At 49.7% G+C, this 24834-nt stretch overlaps 1 protein-coding gene across 3 annotated transcripts; it reads left to right on the top strand.

Moving 5' to 3' along the window:
- Positions 1-508: 508 nt before the first annotated feature.
- Positions 509-19847, top strand: Cln8 (CLN8 transmembrane ER and ERGIC protein). Of its 3 annotated transcripts, none has more exons than XM_057753084.1 (3): positions 509-566; positions 14003-14660; positions 15797-19847. In XM_057753084.1, the coding sequence occupies exons 2-3, from the start codon at positions 14118-14120 to the stop codon at positions 16121-16123; spliced, it is 870 nt and encodes a 289-aa protein (XP_057609067.1). In that variant the 5' UTR covers positions 509-566; positions 14003-14117; the 3' UTR covers positions 16124-19847. The 3 variants fall into 3 exon arrangements, with proteins under 3 accessions (XP_057609067.1, XP_057609066.1, XP_057609065.1); XM_057753083.1 differs by lacking the exon at positions 509-566 and adding an exon at positions 8037-8123; XM_057753082.1 differs by lacking the exon at positions 509-566 and adding an exon at positions 8055-8283.
- The last annotated feature ends 4987 nt before the right edge of the window (positions 19848-24834 follow it).

Genomic DNA, 24834 nt, shown 5'->3' with positions numbered 1-24834 from the left:
GTGTGTGTTCCCTTGCTGGGCTGTGTGGGCTCTCCCTCTACACGGGAGTCCGGGTGTGCACTTGCCAACTGGGTCACATCTGCCAGGGGAGGCTGCTTGCCCACACAGGTCTGACAGGATGCTGGCTCACGCTGGGTCATGTAATTGTCCCTACTTTGACCAGCTCACACAACAGGTCTGACAGCTGGGCTCCGGCTGGGCACTGCCATGAGGGCCAGCAGTAGGTGGGGCTTAAAGATTGCACCCATTGGTAACAGGCCTGCTTACTATTAGACATCCTGTGATGCCCACTCATATAGGGTGACCTAGACCTCATTCCTGAAGAAGTCCGCCTACAATGTGATTATTACAACTACCTTGCCTGCCTCGTTCTGTCAGTCTGCCGAGAAGCAGGAAATGCCCCGATTCCCGGCAGCTAGGAGGATTTCTGGAGCCTTGTCCCTTCACCACTGTTTGGCATTTCGATCCCTGGTTTGTCAGCGGCCTTGGTTCAGCCTGATGCCTCAGTCACACATCTAAAAGCAAGGCAGGCGCCTGTGATGAAAAGCTGGGGAGAAAACATTTAGGTAAGTTTTCAGTTTGGTGATTAGCAAATAGAAGAAACTCTGTGTTGCTGTTGTAGGAGCTTGAGGCTGTTCCCTGCTCACTGCCTCTCGGGGAGCCAGGAGGGAGTTTATTCAAGTCCAATCTTGACAACGAAGTGGGGTTTTCCATCTCACACCCCGTCTGGGCAGGGAGCTGGGAGATTAGTTGGGTATTGGTTGCTTTTATTGAGATGGTAGGTAAAAACCTGAGCCCATTCTATGCAGCATTGATCCTCAGGGTTTTATCCCCTCTTGTTTGGAGCCCCTCCTGTCCTTTTCCTTAAATGTCAAGTTGACTCCACACCTCCTGAGTTGGTGCCTCTATTTTTCCATTTAGATGCATTTTATCTTTTCCTAAGTCAATCTTTATGGGTGGATCAGGTGTTGTGTGTTAAATAAAGCACTTTCTTTAGAATTTGGAATACCATGTGAAAATGGATGGGCTGTTAAAAGTTGGGGAAGGCTGAGGGAAAACAGGCTTGGGGTAAGAGGCCATCCGTCTGCTCTAAATATCTAAAAATCTAAATATCGATTGAGAATCTTAAGCCAACGCTACCTGCCAAGCACTAGGTATTTGAGTTCTGATCTTCCCAGTAACCATTAAACATTAGGTAAACAGACTAGCTACATTATTCCAGTCTAAGTTCTTACAGTACTTCCTACAGGAATCCTTTTTTTTCCCCCAGGGCCTCTGTTACTGTTTCTTGTACTTGCCTACTTTATCCGTCTATCTAACTCTTGCAAAAGAGGAGTTATTATATTGCAATTCACTAAATGTTTTTATATGCCCTTATATTTGACTCGTTCCATTACATTTTGTGTTGGCCAGGAGGGGAGGCTATCTCTGAGTCTGTTGACTCTAAAACAATAACCGGAATAAAAGCAAATCAAGGTGGTTACATATAGGTATTAAAATGAAGTTGTCCCAAGTCTGATAGGGTGAGATGTTTCGGTAGTCACAGCCACTCAGGAGGTTGAGGCAGAAGGATTTAGGAGGATTTATGTAGCCCAGGAATTTGAAACCAGCCTGGGCAACATAGTGAAACCCTGTCTTTGAAAAAAAGAAAATAATGTATTTTTCTATGACCGGAAATATGACTGCTTGCCTAGCATCAAGAAGACTTGTGTAGATCCCGGCATCATGGAAGGAGGGACAGGGAAAATAGGAGGGAAGAGAAAATAAAGAGAAGGAAAAGGTTGGTGAAGAAAAGAGGAAGAGGGAGAAAACCAAAGAAAAGAAGGAAAATTTTGCTAAACCACTCTAGGTCTGGCTGAGGACTTGGCCCAGTCAGTAAAGTGCCTTCCTTATAAACACGAGGATGGAGCCTGGGTCCCTAGCGCCACGTTAAAAGCCAGCTGTGGTGGCACATACCCCATAATCTCAGCGATAATGACAGGGGAGGACAATCCACTCACTGGCCAGCTAGCCTGGCTCATGTAGCAAGCATTCAAGCCCAGGAACCAGTTTCAAATACAAGGTAGAAGGTTGTGAGTCCCACTGGTCAAGACTAAGACCACTACCAAGTCCAAGGCCAAATTTGAAGCAAACTTTAATTAAATACTGGCCCGGTGAATGGACTCTGGCCAGATCCATCTCTGGGTTTCCAGAAAATGGCCCCAATCACAGGTGCAGCAGCGTAAGTATTTCCAGTTGTGTCCAATCGGGGACAAGCATACATCTGATGTAACTTTGGCCTACATCCAATCAGGGCAAACATACATTCTGGCATATTTTCTCTGAATCTCCCACCCACATGTGATTAAGCACGTCTGGTGTAGACGGGCCCAACAACCTCATTTAGGGAAGTGAAAACCTGTGGCTTCTCATCCCCATTAAACAACAGCCTCCAGCATTCCAGGAACTATCTGTCCTTGTATAAGGGGCTTGCTGATCAGAGGCATTTTTGCTTCATGGATCTCTGTGGTATAGTAATTAAAACTTCAAATGTAACTTTGGCTCTCACAAGGCATTCGAGGACCAATGACTCTCTCAATGTTGCCCTGGGGTTGCCAAATATTCTTGTGTAAGAATGCAAATATCCCCCCCACACACACACAACTGGGAGGGATATCAAAACCAAAACAAACAAAAATACTTCTATCCTTCTATGTCACCTGAGTCCCCCAGTCCTGGTTGGCATTGTCCCAGGAAGTATAGCACAGACCTTTGTGGGATAGTGGAAAGTCCACTGGAATTCCTCACAGTTTCTTCCTAGATTATAGCACACCCCTAATGGTTCCCACTGAAGCATGGTGTTCTCCCAACAGTCCCTTCTGGTGCAGTGTCCTCTACTAAAGGTTCCCTCTGGAGATGGCACCCCTGCTCCCATGATTCCTACAAGCATGGCATGGCCCACTAAATGTCACAGTGGTATCGTAGTGTTAAGATAGGCATGTTTCTCCTTCCTGGGTACGGCTTTTTATCCTCCACAATGGTGACATTCCATTCTGAAAATTTCCGCTGGGGATTCATTTGGTGCTATAGAACCTCTGATACCTTTTTCCCTCCTGAAGCCAGAATCACCTAAACACCCTACCTCCAAAGATGTCACAACCATGAAAAGCCCCTATGGACACATGTCCCCACAGGAATAAGTCACTCAGATTAAAGTCATGTAATTGCTCATGTCACTGTCAGGATGTCTATAGCTGACTGCTAGGGCAATGTCTTTATAACCACTAACTTTCTACTTCCCATGAGCCCTGCCCATTGTATGTGGCTGATATTCAGAAGGCAAAGATTTTGGGGTCATAAGACTACTCCTGCTTTCACTGTGGAGACCAAATACTCTGGAATCACAGGGATGACTCAGGAAGGCCCTGGTGCTGCTACAAGGTCACCTTACCAGCAACTCCTGGCCTAAAGGTCCATTCCTGGCTGTAGGCCCTGTGCCTTGTGGCTCAGAACTCACGAGGTTTCCAGAAAGAGTTTTTAGGTAAAGAAATGGGCACAGTGTATGTTTCTATCAGTTGGAAGGCCTGCAGATCTCTGAGAGTTTGAGGCCAGTCTCCTCTACAAAGTGAGTTCTAGGACAGCCAGGGTTACACAGAGAAACCCGGTCTCAAAACACAACAAAAAATTGCAATATTCAACGAAAAAATTCAAAACTAATCAGTCAGGTTTTCCCCAGAGGCCTGCTGTGGAAAGGGCGGTCCAAGTGGGGTTCTATAGCTGGGACAGTGGAGTCGGGTTGATTATGAGGGCAGTGGGAAATTTCAGAGAAGAAACAGACACCCACGCTAGGACATTGACCTTGCTGCAGGGACTCTAGAGACTTCTCCCTGAGGGCAGGCCTTTTAGCAGGAATTTAATCTGAAAGTGTTAGCGTCAACTTGGTGGGACTCTTGGCCAAACTGGCCCAACGGTAGGACCTTGAGAAACTAACAGGACCCTGCTGGGAAGTAGGGTGGAATACGCCACTGGGAAGATTGCAAAGAGGAGCTTGTGACTGAGCCTTTGACACATCAGAAACCTGGTTCCAGCTGCGCTCTAATGGTTCATCTAGTGGTGGATGCCACAAGGCTTGTCCCAGTAATTATACTGATAATAGGTTAACACAGGCTGATCGTCCAGAGGACCTGGTTCTTCTTCCCAGTACCCACATGGTAGCTCACAGGAGTTTGTACCTCCAGTTCCGAGAGATCTGACACTTTCTTCCGACCTCCTCAGGAGCTGCATTCATGTGACACACAGACATACAGGCAGGCAAACTCAAAAACCACACAGGGCACAGTGTCTGGGCAAATTCTGAATCAGAAGAGGATTAAGGAAGAGGGGTCAGCACTCACTCATCAAAAGTGAGGCTGCCGCTTTGGCCACAACAGAAGAAAGAAAGGAGTTTCAGGACAAGTCAGTATGAAGAGAACTGAAGGATTATTAAGAAAACGGTGGCCCACGCCTTTAATTCCAACGCTTGGGAGGAAGAAGCAGATGGATCTCTGTGAGTTAGAGGTCAGCCTGATCTAAAAACTGAGTTCTAAGACAGTCAGGACTATTAGACAGAGAAAAACCCCGTTGCCAGAAAAGAAAGAAAGAAAGAAAGAAAGAAAGAAAGAAAGAAAGAAAGAAAGAAAGAAAGAAAGAAAGAAAAGAAAAATGCTTTCACCTAGGTGTAAGCTTGGGTGTACTTACTAAACAGATAGCATGTAGCCGAGATGAAGAATTTACTTTTCTTTTAGTAAATGAAGTCAGTACAGTTTTTGAGGAACAATGAACAGGATCACAGCCTGACAAAGGAAGAACATGGGCCACAATGGTGGAAGAAGTCTTTACTAAGACACAGGGAGTTAAGACATATGCTCGACTGTGGACAAAGTTCACAGTCCTGTCTGTGAAACTGTGAAATGCCCAGAAATCTGGAGGTTTATGGCTGGGAGAAGAGGAGTGAAGGTTTTTTTTGTTTTTGTGGCTTTTTTTTTTTTTTTTTTTTTGGTTTTTCGAGACAGGGTTTCTCTGTGGTTTTGGAGCCTGTCCTGGAACTAGTGGAACTAGCTCTTGTAGACCAGGCTGGTCTCGAACTCACAGAGATCCGCCGCCACCACCGCCCGGCAGGAGTGAAGTTAAACTCAAAGATCACTCAGGTTTAGGCCTTAGCTATGGCTTGTCACTATTTTAACATTCTTGTTTGCAATATTTCCATTAAAAAGGAATATTGTGCCAGGTGGGGTGGCACATGCCTTTAATTCCAGCACTGTTCTGGGACAGCCAGGACTGTGTAACCAACATACATACATACATACACACATACATACATACATACATACATACATAAATAAGATTATTGCATAAGAATATTGTAGGCAATCTTTACAGTGAATTCATTAAGACTCTGGGGTGAGGGACTCCTTTCCCTTCCCACATCTTCTTGATTTTCCCTGCCTTTCTAGTCTCCCTTGATTACCCATTTTTAAGATCATCTTTTCTTGTAAGATGCAAGTTGATAGCCAGTTTGTCCCTAAAGATTTCATGAGTTATCCTGCCCCCAAAGACAAGGGGCCCAGCACACTGCACACATGGGGGACAAGGAGGAGAGGCACTTGCAGGTAACCAGCCATATGGGTTAGATCTGGGTCTCTTGTTCCCATGACTACTACTGCCTCTGGGGAATGACTCCATGGATCCAAGTCTAGGTATCTTTCTTCCTCTCTCCCTCAGACACACACGCCCCTTTGAGAACTCTGTCAGGAGTCCTGAAGGAGGATTAGATTTTTATCTTTTGAGATTAAAATACAGTTACATCATAGCTCCCTTTCCTTTTCTCCTTCCAAGTCCCTCCCACATTACCCTGCCTGGCTCTCTTTCAAATTCATGGCAAGAGGAGACTCATTACCCACGTGCTAATGCCTTCTAAGGGAAATCTTTCCTTTTCATTATTTTACTTGTGTGTGTTCCCAAGCATGCCACAGCAGACCTCGATACCCACACTCACATGGTAGAAGGAAATCTCTTCTTGAAACAAGGAAACATTACATGAGTGCATTTTGCTAGCACCCCAGGAAGCGAGTGTTAAACTGCCCCTCACATCACCTCAATCAAGCACACTCATTCCAATCTGCCTTCTCCAAATGGCCCACGGCATAATATCTGAGGGCAGCAGCCTAGAGACTCCATCCAGGAGCGCTGGGTTTCTTCCTATGGAATGTTTACCAAGGTGCTCGGGGCAGGCAACTGTCACTTCTTATAGCGGTGTGGCACCTGACACACTGGAAGTTAAGAAGTGGCTAGAGGAGCCTTCTGTCTTGGCTGGCCAGGCTGAAGGGAGTGTCTGGGGTGTAACCCTGCAGGTGGTGACAGCAGAACAGGAGTCAGACTGGATTTGTTTGGTTTTTTTGAAAGCAGTCTAACCCAGGCTGGCCTTAAACTCCATACACGGCTAATACCTTTAACCTCCTGACTTTCCTATGTCCACCTCCCAAAGGGCCAGGATTACAAAAACAATGCCAACTCACCCAGTTCACTTTTTTCTCTCTTCTTTCCTTCCTTCCTTTAAATTTTTTTTTTTTGTTATTTTGAGACAGGGTCTCATGTAGTTGTTTACAACAGTAGAGTGGGGGAGACACAAACTGAGGCGCTAACCGTGGGTTCAGAGGTGCCACGGGAAACAGAAAAAAAAACCTGAAAGTTGAATGTCAATGTAAATCTTGCCCCTAAACAGATATGGTTCAGTAGTGCTTCCAAAGACCCTATGCACAAGTCACAGGGGCATAGGGCTTACGTCACAGTCCGTTGGTCTTTTTATCCATCTCATGTGTGATGTTTCTCAAACGTTCTTTTGCAGGTGGCCTGGTTAACTGTGTTGAAATTCCCGGACGTTCAGAGACAAAATCAGAACCAGGAGCAGGTTGGGTAGGTACGTACACGAGTTTATTCCTTCTTTTTTTTTCTTTTCTTTTCTTTTTTTTGAATTTCCGAGACAGGGTTTCTCCGTAGTTTTTGGTAACTGTCCTGGAACTAGCTCTTGTAGACCAGGCTGGCCTCGAACTCACAGAGATCCGCCTGCCTCTGCTTCCCAAGTGCTGGGATTAAAGGCGTGCGCCACCACCACCCGGCCTGGAGTCTTTTCTAACCAGCTATCCTGCCTCAAGATAAGATGTGATACAGTCCAGGCTAGGGTGGGCATCTGGGTAAGAGATAAGAACTTGCAAACACCTTACTAGCTAACATTGCACAAGGAGCAGCAGGCCAGTTGTGTGGCTCAGGAGCCACTGTTCTCCTGTTGTGCTCGGTGGCTGCTCTTCTCCAAGGGCTGGCTATCTGCTCAGAGAGAGGGGACCGATTCTGCTCCGCCCTCTGCTATCCTACGAGCCCTAACAGGTCCTTGGGTAGGTGCATGGTATAGGTGAACTGGGGTCGAGAGGTCTTTGCTCTTCCAGTAATGCTGCTGTCTTTAGGGATCCAGGGCCAACTAGCTTCGGCTCTTGGCAGGAGCACCGGACTTGACTTTGAGCAGAACCCACTGTACAGACAAGAACCGGGTGCCAACACCCGGAAGGCAATGCTATTTGTAGCAAGGGACGCGCTCTGGTCCATTCTGCCCGCCTGAGCACAATATACTAGCTTCAAGAGCTGGCCCACAACGAGGAAACACCAACCGAGAGACGTATGCAAGGGTGGAACCTCAGAGGCCCAAGGGACACGGGGTGGGTGACGGGGTGGGCAAACGTGGGGAGGGTCTTGGGGGACAAGTCCATGCAGAAAAATGGGGGGGTAGTTTAGGGTCTCAGTTGAGTGTTCTTGAGGAACTGTACCACGGCCCCCTCCCTACCCTTCTTCAGGGTTCCAGAACCAGCTTGAATCACGACAATCAAATCCAGCATAGCTCGCTGCAGAAATCCAGGCGCCCTCGCGGCGCTGGGTGGTACGGCCCGCACCCCTGCGACTGCCTTGGTAGTGTCCCATGGGGGCGGGGCCTGGGCTTGTCGGCCGTGGTGCGCGTGCGCAGTGGGTTGTGTTTGCTTAGCTCGCGACACTGTCGTGGGTAATCCTCCGGCGGTCTGGGCGGGACGGACCGAAAGCCCGGCGCCGAGGCGGAGACACAGGTGGGCGTGGGGTCTTGGTCTCCGGTGCCACCCACCGGCCGGTATCCTGGTCTGGTTCATGGCACTGGGTATGTCCACGGCACTGGAGCCCCGGGGACGCCGAGTCTGAGCAGCTGATGGGCCAAGAGGCGGCGCCCACCTTCTGCTCACCTGAATGCAGGTGAGGCGTGGAGGGCGCCCTGTGTACACCCCCGCCTGCACTGGGGCTGCCATTGCCTGGCCATCCGGGGAGGAGGCATTGTTTTGGCTTTTGCCTCCAGGTCATGCATGGGGCCAGCGGGGTCGCAAGTGGACGGGTCAGTCTAGGTGCGATTGCACAGGTCGACACCGGGCGCAAGAGAACATGGTACGACGAGGAGCAGCAGCAAAGGGACGGACCATCTGGGGCGAAGTGGGGACACGCTGGGCTAGCTCTGCACAGTGCTAAGGACTGGAGAGCTTGATCATGGATGGATCATCATGGGACCAGAGGAGGAAAGGCCCTGTTGGCCTGGTCGGCAGGAGTTGGCTCTGGGTGGTGTCAGCATATATAGTGAAGGGGGAGGGGAATAAAACACCTAGCTGGAGTCAGCAGTGTACAGGAGATAACAGGTTCTGGGCCTGTGGTGCTGCTCAGATAAGGAAGGATAGGGTGGAACTCTGCTTGCTCGTGGGTGTTGGAGGCCTTTGGTGGTGGCAACGCCTTTAATCCCAGCACCCCGGAGGCAGAGGCAGGCAGGTCTCTGTGAGTTCAAGGCCAGCCTGGTCTATAAGAGCTAGTTCCAGGACAGGCTCCAACGTCACCAGGACAGGCTCCAACGTCACAGAGAAACCTTGTTTCGAAAAGGTAAAAAAAAAAAAAAAAAAAAAAAAAAAAAAAAAAAAAAGTCTGAAATGATTGGGAGTAGATGGCAGTTGCTAAGTATTGTTTGAATTTGTCACTATTTTCTTATCTGTTTATATATGAAATCTGTAGCTATACACTGGATTTGTTTCCATGGTTTTTAAAAAACTTTTCAGGAAGAATGTGAGCATTTGGAAAAGGTCATGATTCAGGAAACATCACTATTGTATGGGATGCCTACCCAGCTACCAGGTCTTCTATTAGCTCTAATAGATCTGCCCTAGCTTCCGGGTTCTAGTTGTTATGGAAACAACGCTTACAGTAGACCCTGGCCTCCCTTCCAGGCCCAGAGAAGTTCTCCCTGAGATGCTTAGCACAGGATATCTTAGGGTAATGAGAACCTGGAGAACCCTGTTAGGGCAGTGGGTAGGTGAATGTGTCCCCCTAGGCCACCGAGAACCACTTGGAAGAGGATTAGTGAGGGAGTTTTACTGATGTGTTGCCAAAGGCAAAGAAACAGTAAACAGCTTACATGTGTTTATCCCTTCTTTTTTACTAAAAAGGAAAGGGTTTTATCTAGGGAAAAGCTGACTCAGCGTGTGCCTGAAACTGGTGGTGTTGCTTAGAGCTTGCTGGGGGGGGGGGGGGGGGGGGGTAATGAGGTTTCGTTTCTCCATTTCCAGGCGCATGCTCTGCAGTTTTGTTTAAGCATACATTCCTTTTGATGTTGGGGAAATACTGTGACCAAACACCTGCGTGCGATGCCTAACGTCTTAGCCCATGGGCATGCACTGTTGATCCTGTCAGAGAAGAGTGACAGCCAGTGTGGAGAAGAAAACGGAGGGAGGGTTTCTGCTGTCAGTAACCAAAACAAGTGCCTAGTGAGCTGAGATGTGTGAGTGAGAGGCAGAACTGGTGAGTGTCCTGGGGTGCAGTGAAACCACAGCCTGTGGGGCCATCGCTGCACCCTCCCCCACCCCGTGGGAAGAGAAATCAAGGAAACTTTCAGTGCCCCAGAGACCACCCCGGTTGAGAATTAGGAATTAGAATTAGGACCCCCTGTGTGCACCTTGGTAAATGGTGAATCTGGTGGGTGACTGAAGAGAGAACGGAGAACATGGCGGCTCCTAGGTGGAGGGGAAGGTTTATCAGAGAGGTGAGGGAGAGCAGAGGCATCTGGGAGAGCCCAGAGTGAACAGGACCCTGAGCCAGGCCATGGCATGGGAAGGGAGGGGAGAGAAGAGAGCCAGGAGACCAGCAGACCAAGAGGCCAAAAAGGCAAAAAGGGTTGCATAACCAAAATGGCAATGACTGGGTTATATGGGGAAGAGCAGTTGAGGGAAAGGCAGCCCAGCCCCTGGGCTGGAGAAGTTCAGGGTGGGGGGGTAAAGTATCTTAGCCAGGTTCCTCCCTCCATAACAGGTAGGGGCTTCTGGGAGAAGCTAGCAGCCAGTGTCAGCTTCTATACGTTAATGGACCCCTTTGTCCCAGGGTTATTCCTCTGACTGTAGTTCCAAGTTTGGGGCTCGTTATCCTAACTAAACACAAAGTTCTGCTATACCAAGCAGTCTGGAGGAACCCACTTAAAATAGAAAGCTGAAGGGTTTCACGGGTGCTGACTCTAAGCTCCTGGTGATGTGGCCCTCTGGTCACAGCAGCTCCAAACTGACACTCTTGTCCATTTATGTACAACTGAGGTTTTTTTAAAAAAATATGTATATATTTATTTAATTTTATTTTATTGTGCATTTGATATAAAGGTGTCAGATTCCCTGGAACTGAAGTTAACAGACAGTTGTGAGCTGCCATGTGGGTGCTGGGAATTGAACCCCAGTCCTCTAGGAGAGCAGCCAGTGCTCCCAGCCACTGAGCCATCTCTCCAGCAGGAGATTTCCTTTTTAGAAGGCACAGTTCACTACAAGTAGAGCTCAGGCCAGTGACTGTAATATAAGAGGAGCTTTGGAGAGCCACCCCCCGCCCCCATCTCAGAGGAACACAGAATTGGTGAGTTGCACTGGGCCCTGGGCTCAGTCCTGCCTTTGGCTCCTCCATGGAGCTTGAGGACTGAAGGTTAAGTGGCGGGAGCAGTGGCAGGCCACTGTGCAGCTTACTTCAGGCAGTGAGCAGTATGGAGAAGTCCCCAAACTGGGCTTGGTGTGAAGCAGGCATGCAGAAGGGGAATGGCTGTGACCTCAGTGTCCCCTTTTTTGCTTTTCTAATGTGAGACGGATGTGGTCGGTTTGAGGAGCAGAAAGGGACGCAAAAGGAGAACTGAGCTGGTCCCATAAGCATCTGAGCTGCCTACTGGGCACAGCTGTGACTCTGCAGAGGGGACCAGCAGGGCTCTCCAGGCCTCTGGGGAGGGATGGCCAGCTGCATCCCAACACCAGCCAGGTGAACTCTCGTGGCTGAGGGTGGCTGAGGGTGTTGAAGTTTACCTTGCTGCTGCCTGCCCAGATGAAGGATGCTTGGTGCTGTTAGCTGTGGAGACATCACAGGCCGCCCAGGTCTCTGCGTGGTGCTTTATGGAAACCTACAGAGCAGGAGGTCTGAGCACCGAAGCAGCCTGGGGAAGCAGTGGATAGGACTTCAAGTGTGGTGTGTATTCTGGTGTATAAGTCACCGTTTCTGTAACTGTTTGGCTCCTGATCTGGAATGGCCAGGACGTCTCCTCCTCCTCCGCGTCTTGTGTAAGTGACTGATGTGGACATGTCCTTTAAATGCCCCCCCTCCAAAGGTACCTTGAAGATTTGGAGCCATCCTCTCTCTGGTGAAGAGGAAACAGACTAGTTGGATGCGCCTGACACAGCGGGTGCTTCACACTCCGCTAGCCTCTATTTCCGTGTAGATTTTATTTCCAGGGTTAGCCCCCATGCTCAGGCAAGCTCTGAGAAGCCACTCAGCCAAGCCATCTTTGAGCCACTGATCTTGAGGCTCTGGGGTTCCTCCCACTCTGACTAAACCAGAACCTTCTTGAGACAGTGTTTGTGTCCCTTGATTTAGGAAGTAGATTGAGTAGAGATTACCAGAGTTGGGGGGTCCGCCCAGGCCCCATGGAAGCTGACTCCTGGCACAGTGATGCAATCACACCAGAACGGAAACTTGTGCCTGGTCTCGTGACTTGTGGGCAAGTGCAAAATGGTACCTTTTTTACTCCAGATCCAGGAAGAAGATCTGCCTTCCTTCCTAGCCCTATACTAGGCTTAAATGTACCTGGGTTAGGAGGTATTAAGTACTCAGTTAGGTTGTGGGGGGGGCATCATGAGTTCAAAGCCAGCTTCATTCTCAGAAGACCCTTAGAAAGCCAGTTGCCCCTGCCGTGTGGGACCACATTACATTTTGTCTCAGTGAGAATAGCTTTTGGAGTCATTGGAAATGTGAAATAGACGTGTAGCTATGAGCCGAGGCGTGAGCCCCAGGTGTAGGCTTCGTACAGAACAGCCTCTGGGTTGTCACCTCCAGAGAACGTTTCCGTGTGTCCAGAAACACACATCAGGACAGTGACACAGGGCTCCCGGAATCAGAGGGGATACGTGGGTGTGCGAGTTGTGCCCACACAACTGCATCCTGTGTAAAGTGAGGGGAAAACCAGCACTTCCAGGATGTCGTCTTGCCAAGCTAAGAGCATAATGACTGTGGGTTCCTTTGTCCTTTGGGGTGGGCCCTGGCACTCAAGCCCACAAGCCTTGTGTTCTGGTGCTTTCTGTGGCCACAGATGAGTGAGTTACGGTCGGAGGCTGATGTGGTGCTCTGGTACTGAGCCTTGTTGCCTCATGGTTGATGAGTACAGAGCCCTGCCATGTTCTGCCTCCTTCCCCCAAGGCTCCCTGCCCCTGAGGAAGTAGGGTCAGGGTTTGTCCTGCTCGCTGTGGGACTGGCCTGCGGTGACTGCTGAGCTGGTCAGGTCTCACGATTTCCTCCAGTCTTGACCCTCTCTTGTTTACAGTTTCACAAAGCAGATCCAATTTAGGGACCTCTCGCCATTTAAGCACAATTTCAAATCTGCATGCATTCAGCAAGTATTTCATGTCTGTCAGCCACTGTACCAGGCACCTTGCTTTTAAAGATGGGCAGGATGGGCCTCTGCCTTTGAGGGCTTCCGTGGTGCTGTCTGGGGTTAAGACTAGAGTGCAGCTCAGGTGTGGGCCTAGAGGGCACGCGAGTTTGTCTGAAAGGCATTTGGCCCAGTACATGGTGCTTCTCAGACTAGAGAGCATTTGAAGCAGGTGGATTGAAGATGGCTGGTTGGGTCCAGGGGCGGGGCATCTGCAGAGAAGTTAGAACTCAGAGCTTCAGAGCTGGAGCGTGGAGCAAGGTGCAGGAGCGTTTGAGGTCGGGCCCCAGAAAGGAAGTGGGTCATACCCGAACACTGATAGGTCCAGGCAGTAGTAGTTCAGACTTACTCTGGAAGCTCTACTAGAGTTTTGAAAAGCACCACAGGTCAGGCTCTTGATGTGAACTCTAAAACAAATGCTGAGCCATTTCAGGAAGTGAACTCCCAGGATGTTTCAGATTAGGGAACCCCAGCCTGTACCACATACCACACATTGCTTCAGGCCCACAGCATCCTCTGCTCTCCTCCTGGGGAAACTGAGTCCCATGTCCAAAGGTCACATGGCCAGTACATTAACAGCTCTCTCAAACACAGAGCGTGAAGGAAAGATTCTTATCTCAGACTCTGGAGGTAAAGTGACTCAACAGAGTGCATTCCAGTGTCTGGAATTGTGGATTATGTAGCTTATGACCGGACTGCTGCAAAGGCGAGGGCTGGGACTCGAGTTCTGTGGGAAGAGCATAGCCCGTTTGCAAGTCAGAGCGTGTCTGCCTTCCTTCGTGGCTGAGCATCTCTGGATCAGCCTAGTTCCTTCTCTTGTGCCGTCTGTAGGTCTCTTGCAGGGTTTGTGTATGTCTGCAAGCATCAGAGTGAGGTAGAAAGCTTAAATACTTCCCCCACATTGTCCTTTGATGGGGTGGAGGTGTGCAGACCATGCGTGGGAGGGAAACCATGGCGCTTTTTGCTTTTCTGCTTCTTCTGAGATGAATTTTCTTTCTTCAGATTGGGAATGGATACCCGAAGATCCTTGAGACAGCTTCACTGAAAGTGAGGAGCGGTGTCAGGCCCAGCAGCCCTGTGTTGGCCCAGGGACACCCCTGGCATCCAGATCAGGATCATGACCCCTGTAAGCGACCATGTCATGGCGGAGAGCATTTTTGACCTGGACTATGCTTCCTGGAAGATTCGCTCGACCCTGGCGGTAGCTGGCTTTGTCTTCTACCTGGGCGTCTTTGTGGTCTGCCACCAGCTGTCATCCTCCCTGAATGCCACCTACCGCTCTCTGCTGGCCAAAGAGAAGGTCTTCTGGAACCTGGCCGCTACCCGTGCAGTCTTTGGTGTTCAGAGCACAGCTGCCGGCCTGTGGGCTCTGCTGGGGGACCCTGTGCTCCACGCCGACAAAGCTCTGGGGCAGCAGAACTGGTGTTGGTTTCATGTCGCCACTGCCACTGGATTCTTCCTCTTTGAGAATGTGGCCGTCCACCTGTCCAACCTGTGCTTTCGGACGTTTGACTTGTTTTTGGTTGTCCACCACCTCTTTGCCTTTCTTGGGTTCCTGGGTTCCATGGCGAATCTCAGAGCCGGCCACTATCTGGCCATGACCACTCTGCTGTTAGAGATGAGCACACCCTTCACCTGCATTTCCTGGATGCTCCTGAAGGTGGGTGAGAGGATGGGGGGGTGCTGTGAAGGTGGGTAAGGGGATGGGGGGGAGTGCCATGGCCACTCGCAGAGCAGGTCCCCTCAAGCAGTACCACACTAGCCAGAGTGTCACCGGGACCAGCCGCAAGACAGCTGTGCAGCAAGCCATCATCTGGTTGAATTCCAGCTTCTCAAATTTAAGTCGTAGAGTTAAAAGAAAGATGATTGGCCCTTTGGACTCAGTCACGAGTGTTATATGTCATAGAAAGCATTGTTGTTTTACTTCGATACTTGAAATGTTCTGGAGAGATTGTGATTATACATACACTCACAAGGCCATCCCTTAACTCAGTGCTCTCAGCCCTTGAGGTGTGTCAGCATGTGTGTGCATTTTTATGGCCGTGTGAGAGGAACTCTGTTTTGTTAGTTTGCTGGATTCAGAAGTTAGTTCCACCTGGAGGTGATGTCACACAGCCTCAGAGAGAGCCTTCACTCAGACCAGCGGTCCTGCCTCCTGAACAAGTAGCCCACCCCTTGGCTTCTGGCTCTTACAACTGACCCTGAGTCTAGCAGCCCATCCCTAGCCACTGAGTACAGACAGGGTCGTGCCTCATCCTGGAGGGAGCAGCTGCCACACCTGTGTCTGGGGATGGCAGTCTGAGGAGACCTGAAGGCTGCTGCTGGGAAGACCTGGACTATGTGGGGCGGCCGGACTTGGCTTTTGTCCATGGCAAGGCATTGGGTGCTGCTCAGCTTCTGCTCAAACTGCAGAAACTCACTAATGTGCTCATAGCATAGAGTTACACAAAGTCCAGGCCCTCGGAGGTGAAAGAGCTAGAGGAACCCGGATGTACCTTCTATCCAAACTGCCCCAGGGTGTGTGCCCACTGCTGCTAGATAAAAGGGGCCCATTTGCTCTATGATATGAGCTAATTCAAGATGGAAAGATTTGAGTCTTGCCTTAGGGAGTGGGAAGTAAGCAGGGCAGGTCTCACTGTTGAAACACTGGCCCAGGCTCTCATCTTCCTTCAAAATTAAACCCTGGAGAGCAAATGCTGGCAAGAAGCCTGTTGCTTTGAAGTCAGTTCACGGTGCATGAAGGGCGCCCATCCCGTTCCACCTCCCGTTCTGACGCGGTGTTTGTCTCGTCCACAGGCTGGCTGGTCAGACTCCCTGTTCTGGAAGGCCAACCAGTGGCTGATGATCCACATGTTCCACTGCCGCATGATCCTCACCTACCACATGTGGTGGGTGTGCTTCCAGCACTGGGGCGCCCTGGTCGACAGCCTCTACCTGCCTCACTTCGCACTCTTCCTCTGTGGGCTGGCCCTGCTCACGCTCATCATTAACCCGTACTGGACACACAAAAAGACCCAACAGCTTCTCAACCCCGTCGACTGGAACTTTGCACCGCCGTCCGATACCAAGGGCGGCAGGCAAGAAAGGACCAATGGCCAGGTGCCTCAGAAAAAGAGGCTCTGATGCCAGCCGACGCTTGCCCGGGGTTCAGCAGAGCTCTGAGCAGAGGAGGTCGTGTAGGTGAATACTAACTTGTCCTTTAGCGTTAGTTCTGAAGTAGCCATGAAGTATTACTGGGACCTTGTTTTGCCTGCAGGAGGGCTTCGTCATCATGGTCTTCTTCCGATTCCTCTGGTGTGGCCTCAGCTATGCTGTGCCTGCCAGGTCGGGGTCAGGAAGGGAGCCGTGGTGTGTGCAAGCTGCTGAGGAGGCCAGCCTGAATACTTGAAAGGGTTTCATTAGGAAGGATAGTGTGGGTGTGGACGAGTCAGCACACCCACAGCCTGCGTGCCTTATCTGGGGTCACGTTCTGTTTCATTACAAAGAATCGGCCTAAGAAAATGTGATTTGCTGGTATTTGTGAAAAAAATTTCCCAGCATGTGGGATTTTAAGCCAGTGGCACAGCAGCACCCTCTAGTGGCAAGTGGCGGAAGAACACAGTTCTGGTGAAGGGTTTTTCTCAATGGCTGAATGGCCCTAGAGTTTATCTACCCTTCCTGGCATGGGATCTGGATCTTCTAGCTATTTCTGATTGATGAAAGTGGCTAGGCTAGCCCCAGTTCTGCTCTGTCAATTTCAAGGCAGGCAGTGACTTTTCCCCTCTGGGCTGTGGGGGGTTCTGTACCCAGAGATGCTCTCCCTGAGTTGCCAAGGTTCAGAACAAACAGCTTGCCTGATGTAGGCAAGTGTTCTTCTTAGTGCACTGTTTGTGGGCGGGATGTCCAGACACCGGCTGTCCATGCTACTGGCGGACACAGAAACTTTCCCCAGGAGTATAAATTAAAGTACAGTTTATTTTTGTCAAAACTACCTTTGAGATGGTAGTTGGTCTTGAAAATCATGTGTGACTTACGCTTGCCATGGATCATGGGCCTCAGCATGTTTGGGATACTAGTGCTTGAACTTTATCAGATGTATGGCGCCTATTTATTTCATCCTAACAAAGCCTTTATTTTGTGTCCCTAAGATTACCACCTGGAAACCTTGTAGCTCCCATATCTGCTTTGCACAGGCACAAGCCTGGCAGTTTTTAATTGGGCAGAAGTTTAATAAAGTTATGGTCATTTCCAGAATACACACACACCAGTTCTTGTCAGCTAATGTGAGCTCAAGCTCATGTTGGCATGTCTGAGAACATTCTGTGTCCAGAACATGTTGGCAAGTCTTTATGTGACCAGAAGACAGTAGGAAAGTTCAGCTGACTTTCTCTGGCCTGCTGTAGGAGTGTGACCTCACACTGTATCCTCTGTCTTTATGCGTGTCATCTGGATGCCATCCCCAGGCTGAGGTGGCCTCTGGTTGTTCCACACACTTCTCCTTCCTGACTAGGACTTCTCCCTGGGACTTTGGAGACAAGAGTGTCTGATGAGAAGGCCCTAGGGGTGATATGACCAGTAGCCTCTGTCTTTATTGCCTAGAGAGTGGCCACCCTTTCTAGCTATAGCTTCACTGTGGTCTTTACTATCTTGCCAGATGAGTCTCTGAGAGGGGCATGGTACAGAGGACACTGATGTGAGCCTGGGCTTGGCCTGCTGTGGCCCACGCCAGCCAAGGTCTGGCTGCATGTGTGCCCCACAAGACTCCTGCACAGCCTGTTAGGAATCAGAACAGGGTGTGGCGTTGGTTAACGGTAGAGTGCGGAGGTAGCCTGTATGCGGTCCTGCCTGCCTTCTGTCTTCGGCTACTGCACAAAGAACACAGGCTCTCCCTCCTGACTGACACAGAAAACCAAAAAAGCACCAACCTTCTCCCAGGGTAGAGATACTTTTACATATCCGTGCTGTTTTCAAAATTAGGGAATGTGACAGGTCAGGGATATTGAGCGACAGGAAACAGCCCAGTGTCTTCCCCATCTCTTACTGATGACATGCCCCTTTAATTTAGCCCCAGCTCTTATTTCTCTCAGCGTGCTACAGGCTCACCCAAGAGCTGGACTTGGGATGGCACAGCTTGTTACTGGCTGTTTGCTGTTGTCTTTTATGAGGTGTTTGGCTGTCATGGCTCTCTCTACACAGCTCCCCAGGAGGCGCTGTTGCTCCCACAGTTTAGCTGGGGAAGCTGCGGTCCAGACAGGTGGTGACTGTCCACAGTGACATCACTAGCAAGAGGCCAGGTCTCTACCTGAGCTCTGATGCACCTGTCACACAGCCTGTGCGACCCTCCTGGTGGGAATTCTGAATTGTCTGTGCTGTGTGCAGTAGAGACAACACCTGAGCCTGTCCCAGAGGAAGAGCAGAGACTAAGCACATCTAGTTTTGCAGGCTTGGAGGTCAAAGGTCAGATGCTGGTGGTTTCAGTCAGGAAGAGGCCTGGTCCTTCCTACAGTGGGACATTGCATCTCCAAAGAGCAGAAGGACTGAAGACAAAAAATCCTAACTTAGTTTCCTGGGGGGCTTCAGAAGGCTGTGATCATAGCTGGGAACATGGCGACTTACATGTCCTTTGGCTGGGGCTGTTGCTGCTTGTGGAAGCCAGTGGCTGCGAGGAGGCCCCTCTTTGCCCCTCCCCCCCCCACTGTGGATGTGACGTATCAACATGACTTTGGAGGGGCGCATTCAAATGCTAGTGCCAAAAGAGTGTTGGCACACCCAGTGCCAGTAGGGTTTCATGAGCTACACGAGGGCTGGCGTCTCTGGTTCCCTGACCTATTCCAGGTATGGGTGCCCAGCCATTGGCAAGTGAGCGGACGAACCAACAAATGGCAGGTATCCTGTGTGTTCCTGTGTATAGTAGAAGACATGCCAACCCGGAAGGGAGACAGAATGTTTGCTGAGGGTACTTTGAACAAGGTAAGACAGAATAGGAGGCCAGGGAGCCATCTCCACCCCATACAGCAAGGAGGGCCCTGGGAAGAGACCTGGGCAGGCAGGCGGTCTGCATGGGAATGAGAGAGGAGAGAGAAAGAGACCTTCATTATCTTTTTCTCTGCTGACTCCGAGTGAATGTCGCCTCTGTCATGACTTTGCTCACAGTGTAGCCTGAGCCCTGGGTCAGAGGGACAAGCCCTACCTTGCTTGCCTCTGGAGCCTTGGGTTCTGGATGTCTCTGACGCAGAGTGTCCCAGCTTCCGACTTGGAACCTTCCATGAGAACTCACCTCCCGTTTGCCATCCTGCTGGTTTTTATTTGGTGATTTCATTGTTAGGCTCCAGTCTGTTGGAGGCTTTGCATTTCCTGTTAGTTTGCTATGTTACACAAATAGCCCCAAACTCGTCAACGTATTTCAAGAATGAACCCAAAGCTGAAATCCTTAGTTATTGCTAAACGTTATACATGCAAACCTTGCCGTCTAAAGACCCCTTGCTAAGCTTGATGCCATGCTTTGCTGAAGCCCATGGGAGGCCTGTTCCTTTCTGAGCAATTAAGGAGGAAGGATGGGGGGGGGGCGGAAATCCCTCCAAAAGTTTAAAAGAAAACTGGTTGCAGTCCCGGTAACTTTCACAGCATTGGCTGTGTTGGCTTTCAGAACCGCTGTGTGAGCCACAGAGTCTCAGAAGCACAGTGCATGCATCTCTGCTTGGGTTCTCCTGGCTCGAGGGACTTCTCAGCACACTAGGTCCACCCAGAAACATTGTTTCCACACAAAACAAACAGGAGGGACAGCTCTGCCGAGCCAGAGATGGGCTGTAGCTCCCTCCCATGTGTGCTTTCCTTAGCTCTGTGACTGGCTCAAATGCACATCGTACAGCACTGTGAAGCTCAGGAAAAAACCAAACGTGGTTTTCATTTCTTTCTTTCTTTCTTTCTTTTTTTTTTTTTTTTTTTTTTTGGTTTTTCGAGACAGGGTTTCTCTGTGGCTTTGGAGTCTGTCCTGGAACTAGCTCTTGTAGACCAGGCTGGTCTTGAACTCACAGAGATCCGCCTGCCTCTGCCTCCCAAGTGCTGGGATTAAAGGCGTGCGCCACCACCGCCCGGCTTGGTTTTCATTTCTTAATCTGTGACTCTTGTTTGGCTCAGTTACACTGAACTCATGGCCAGTGGACCCTCCGTAATGGTTCCCTGTCACCCTGATCACCCTTGTGTTCACGTTTGGTGGAAGTGACCAGCAAACACAAGGGGCTCCTGGATGATGGACACTTCTTTTTTCTTCCCAAAGGAAGGTTAGCTACAAAAACAGAGAGCCTCCCCCACCCCCATTTCCTGTTCCTTTCTGCCTGGTGTAGTCATATCTGCAGGGTCATCTGCTTGTCACTGCAAGGACCCGCCTGAGGGACAGCCGGGAACAAAGGATGCAAGATTGAACACCTAGCCTACTAAGAGCAACATAAGGCTCCCCCTTGCCTCCCCTGCCCCTTCCATATGAACAGTTACTCTCAGTGGGCACTTCCAGGATGGGGCCACTGACCTTTTGGGATCCCCTTTGTCAGTTCAGGAGCAAGGCTCTGAGTTTAAAAAAGTAAGTTACCCCGTCTCATTTTCTTTTATTTCTGACACTTTGTTGTTTAATATAAAAGCTGGGAAAATAAAAAAAAAAACAAGCCAAAATGTCTTTCATTTACTTTTATTTTTCCCTTTCAGATTTGCCAATTTCTAGCGTTCGGTTATACGGTAAAGCAGTTCTTCCCAGCCTGTCTCGTTGCCTATCTCCTTGTCACTCAGTTTTAAGAATCCCTTTGTCCCCTGTCTTTTTCCTTGGAGATGGATCTCCCCATACTGCCCGGGCTGCCTTCAAACTGGGCTTTCAGCCCTCCTGCCTGCTGAGACTACCGGGCTCATCACTTCTGGCTTGGTACCCCTTTACCTCTTGGTACTCGAAGCTTTTAAGGACAAAAACATTTCCACGTGTAACTCTGCCAGCTCAACCGGAGTCCAGGCTTTTTATCTAATTACATCCTGACATTTCCTTCCTGCGTGTCCTCCCTCTCTAGGACGGTTGAATCATGTCTCCTGTGTCTGTCAGCCTGCCATGGTTCCTCGGCCTCCGCAGCAGCTGGTGATGTTAGCACCGTCTCTCTGGTTTACCGGTATGACGCTTGTCAGACTGGTGGGTTCAAGGCACACATCTGGCTAGAGCACCACGTAAACCTGGTCTCCCGTGAAGTGTCAAGTTAGAAGTCTTGATCTGTCTGCCCCTCCATGATAATGTTAATTTTGGTAACCTGATTAAGACAAGCAAAGGGGGGAATCTGGACATAGGTTGTATGGAACTCCCTAACCAGAGTGGAATAGTCTAGTCTTGCCTCGCTTTGGGAATTTCTCAGAACGTGAGTGAGATCATGAGTTGGCAATCAAATAAACCCAGAGGAAGGCTGCTGCTCGAATGTCCATGAGGCCTGGCACTGGTGTTATGAGATCATAGTGGGTATCGGAGAGTCTCTAGAAAATTCCATTTGGGAGATGAAGATAATTAGTGGCATCAGTGGGGACTCCTCCCTCATGATGGAGACTTTCAGCTCTGATAATTAAGGTTTACAGCTAAATCCACACATGCGCACTTCCCTACCTTTGTGAGGCTGCAGTTAGCAAAGGGAGAGGAGACTGGGAACTGTCCTCGCCCCTTCTGGGCCAAGCAGTATCAACCCATTTCCTTCCCCATGCCCATCTACTGGGTCTCCTCAGAGCAGGGAGCAAGGAAACAGATTCCAGAGATGGTCTAATTGCATGCTGTTGGCGGTAGGAGATAAGGTTCATGAGTTTTTTCCTTTGTGGGCTTTTGTTGTTGTTTGAGGTGCACCTGGAAAAGCGCCATCCTCCTGCCTCAGCTTCCCTGTGCTAGGATTACAGTTACAGTCCACCACAGCCAGCTAATAATTCTTTTTAGTTGATGAATTAATACTTTTTTCTGTGTATGACTGTTTTGACTACATGTATGTTGTCTTAGGGTTTTATTGCTGTGCAGAGATACCATGACTGTGTCCACTCTTATGAAGGAAAACATTTCATTGGGGCTGGCTTATAGTTCACATGCTTAGCCCATTATCGTCATGGCGAGAAACATGGTGGTGTGCAGGCAGACATGGTGCTGGAGAAGGAGCTGATACACAGGCAGAAGGAAACTGTGCCACATTGGGCATAGCTTGAGCCTATAAGACCTCAAGATCTCCCTCCACAGTGGCACACTTCCTCCAGCAAGGCCATATCTACTCCAACAAGGTGACACCTCCTTATAGTGCCACTCCCTATGGGCCAAACATTTAAACATGTAAGTCTATGGGGGGCGTTCCTAGTCAAACCACCATGTATGTCTATGTATCATGTTGGTGCCTGGTGCCACAGGCGGCCAGAAGAGGACAGTGGGTCCCTGGAATTGGAGTTACAGACGGTTGTGAGCTGCCATGTGAGTGCTGGGAATCAAACTCAAGTCCTCTTGAAGAACATCCAGTGCTTTTAACCATGGAGCCATCTCTCCAGTCCCAGCTAATAATTCTTTAAATGAGTCAGTAAAGATGATTTTTCTGTTGTGTCTGTTTCAGAATATCTTAAAAACTCAAATACTGAATCAGGTGCCAAATGGACGCGTTCAGGTAGGGTCACCCTGTCGGCCCCAATAGCAGCTCAGACCAAGGCAGGTCCTAGGGTGAAGCTTCAGTATGAACATACAGGAATAGCATTCGTTGACCTTCCTTTCTGAAAGTCAGCTTCTGAGGGGAATGGTAATGCTAGCGTGTTGCTTTGTAATGATAGTGATGAAATTCCAGGCTGGACTCTGGATGCCGAGGAGAAGGATGTTCTAACTGGATATGTAGTTTGTCTCTTCTTGCCCAAAGCATGACCAGGGAGGCCACACCTCAGCCTCCATTTCCTGAGGTGAAGTAGAGGTCAGTCCCTTGTCCCTTCTCAAGTTCTACTTTTTTTCCTTAGCCTCCAGCACTCTGACACACACTTTCACTTCCAGAACTCCCAGAGAGAGCCCTTTGCTGAGCTTCCCCATATTCTGAGGGACTGTCCCGCCCTGTTAAAGGTCTCTTACTTATCTTTGGTCCTGAGCCGCTGATGTGAATCTGATCACTTCTGAATCATTGGGGGTGACTAGCTGTACAAGTGTGACCCCAGCATAAATACGAACCACAGCGCTTACTTCAAAGAGAGTAAGAAGCCATTTATTCTGGGCCAGACGTGGCCCAGGGAAACAGAGTCAGGTTTGTAGGAAAAGGCTACGGTAACTTTTTCTGTCACAGAATGAAAGAAGTAGTGGATCGGTGCATTTGCCAGATGTGTTGACAGGGACCCCAGTTAGCTGGGCTGCAGAAGAACAGGAAATCCTGCTTTGGGTTTCAGGTGCTGCCAGATGACCTCAGCTTTAGGTCTGGTGGAAGCCAGTGACCTCATGCTAACCTCTGTTGTACCTATTTCCTTCTAACAAATGCTTTTCCTCCTGTGGCAGGGTGGGGTAGGGATAGGGGGTGGGTTCTAGGGCTCCAGTAGCTAAAGAAACTAACAAGATAAAAAGGTCAGAAAGTTTGAAGAGTCACAGAGGCTCTCCCCAGCAATATAAAGGCAGAGAGGAAACACATCTGCCTGCCAGTTGTGCGGGGGTTCAAGGATGCGGATTTTGTGAGTCACCACCTGTGCTCAGATGGTAGTTCAGCCATACAGCTGCTTCTGGGTTGTCCACGCTCCTAGAAGTAACCCCAGTAAACTCTGCTTCCACCAGATGGACTTGGGTGCCATCGTCTGCCTTTAATACCCTATCTGGTGAATAGACGTTTGTTCCTGTCTCCCCAGCAAAAAATCACCAAGAGTTTAAGTCAGATGCAGAGGTTGGAAGTGAGTGTCTATTAAGGAGACTAAAGATAGCTCAAGATAATTTCGGCTCTCTCTCTCTGTGACATTCAAATTCTCTACCACCATGAAGTTCGAGTCAGTCTGTCTGCTGGATCTTCAACACAGATATGGTCCAGAGACGATCATCTCTCACCAGAACGTATGCCTATAATAGAGTCCGAGCTGATTGCCTCTCTGTGAGCCGCAGACTGTCTGTCCTTGGCATGCCTCTCATCATGGTTGCCCAGGCTGCTTGTTTTTCCTGCTCCTTTTGTTGGTACACAGGACTCAACCAGTTCTGACAGGGATATTAAGGTGTCTCTTTCCTTCCTTCATCCCCCACTACTGCTCCTCGAGCTGCCTAGTCCTGTTCTGTGCTGCCTGAGGCCAACTGGACAGAGCAGAGGGCCCTGGGGGCACCCTGAGGGCCGAGAAGACAGAGGCTATTATGGTGGGCCTGTGTGAAGACTGTATGCAGTCCCTCGACACTCCCTGGGTCACAGGAGTCAGAAATGGAAAGCATTTGGTTAAAGTGTCCATCCCCCCTACCCCCCCGACCCCCAACCCCTGGCAGGTGCCCTTCTTTTCCTCTGAGGAATCACTTTCTGCTCTTGGCCATCTTTGCTCTTTGCCTCTCCCTCCAGTTCTAGTGAGCAAAGCAAGAAAACAGGCAGTTGTTGCAGAAGCCTGAGACAAAAGGTCCCTGTTCCCCACAGGAACAATGTGCCCTTCTCCCACGGCATTGTACAGAGTCACTGAAAGAGCCCTAGTGAGAGCCAGCCTTATCTCCATGGTCCCAAAGTCACCTCTATTTCGTAGTGTCAGCATCTCTCCCTTTGGCCTCCATATATCACAGGGAGCCTAGGTGGAGGCAGGGGCAGGACTAGATCTCTAGGGTGAGAAAGCCCAAGGGCATGGCCTGCCAAGCTGCACCTCTGCCTGCTGTATCATGGAGAAGAACTAATTCTTTA

Source organism: Chionomys nivalis, chromosome 20 (assembly GCF_950005125.1).
Source record: "Chionomys nivalis chromosome 20, mChiNiv1.1, whole genome shotgun sequence".
Taxonomy (NCBI): domain Eukaryota; kingdom Metazoa; phylum Chordata; class Mammalia; order Rodentia; family Cricetidae; genus Chionomys; species Chionomys nivalis.
Note: the sequence above shows the minus strand (reverse complement) of the source record. Positions and strands in the feature narration are given on the sequence as shown.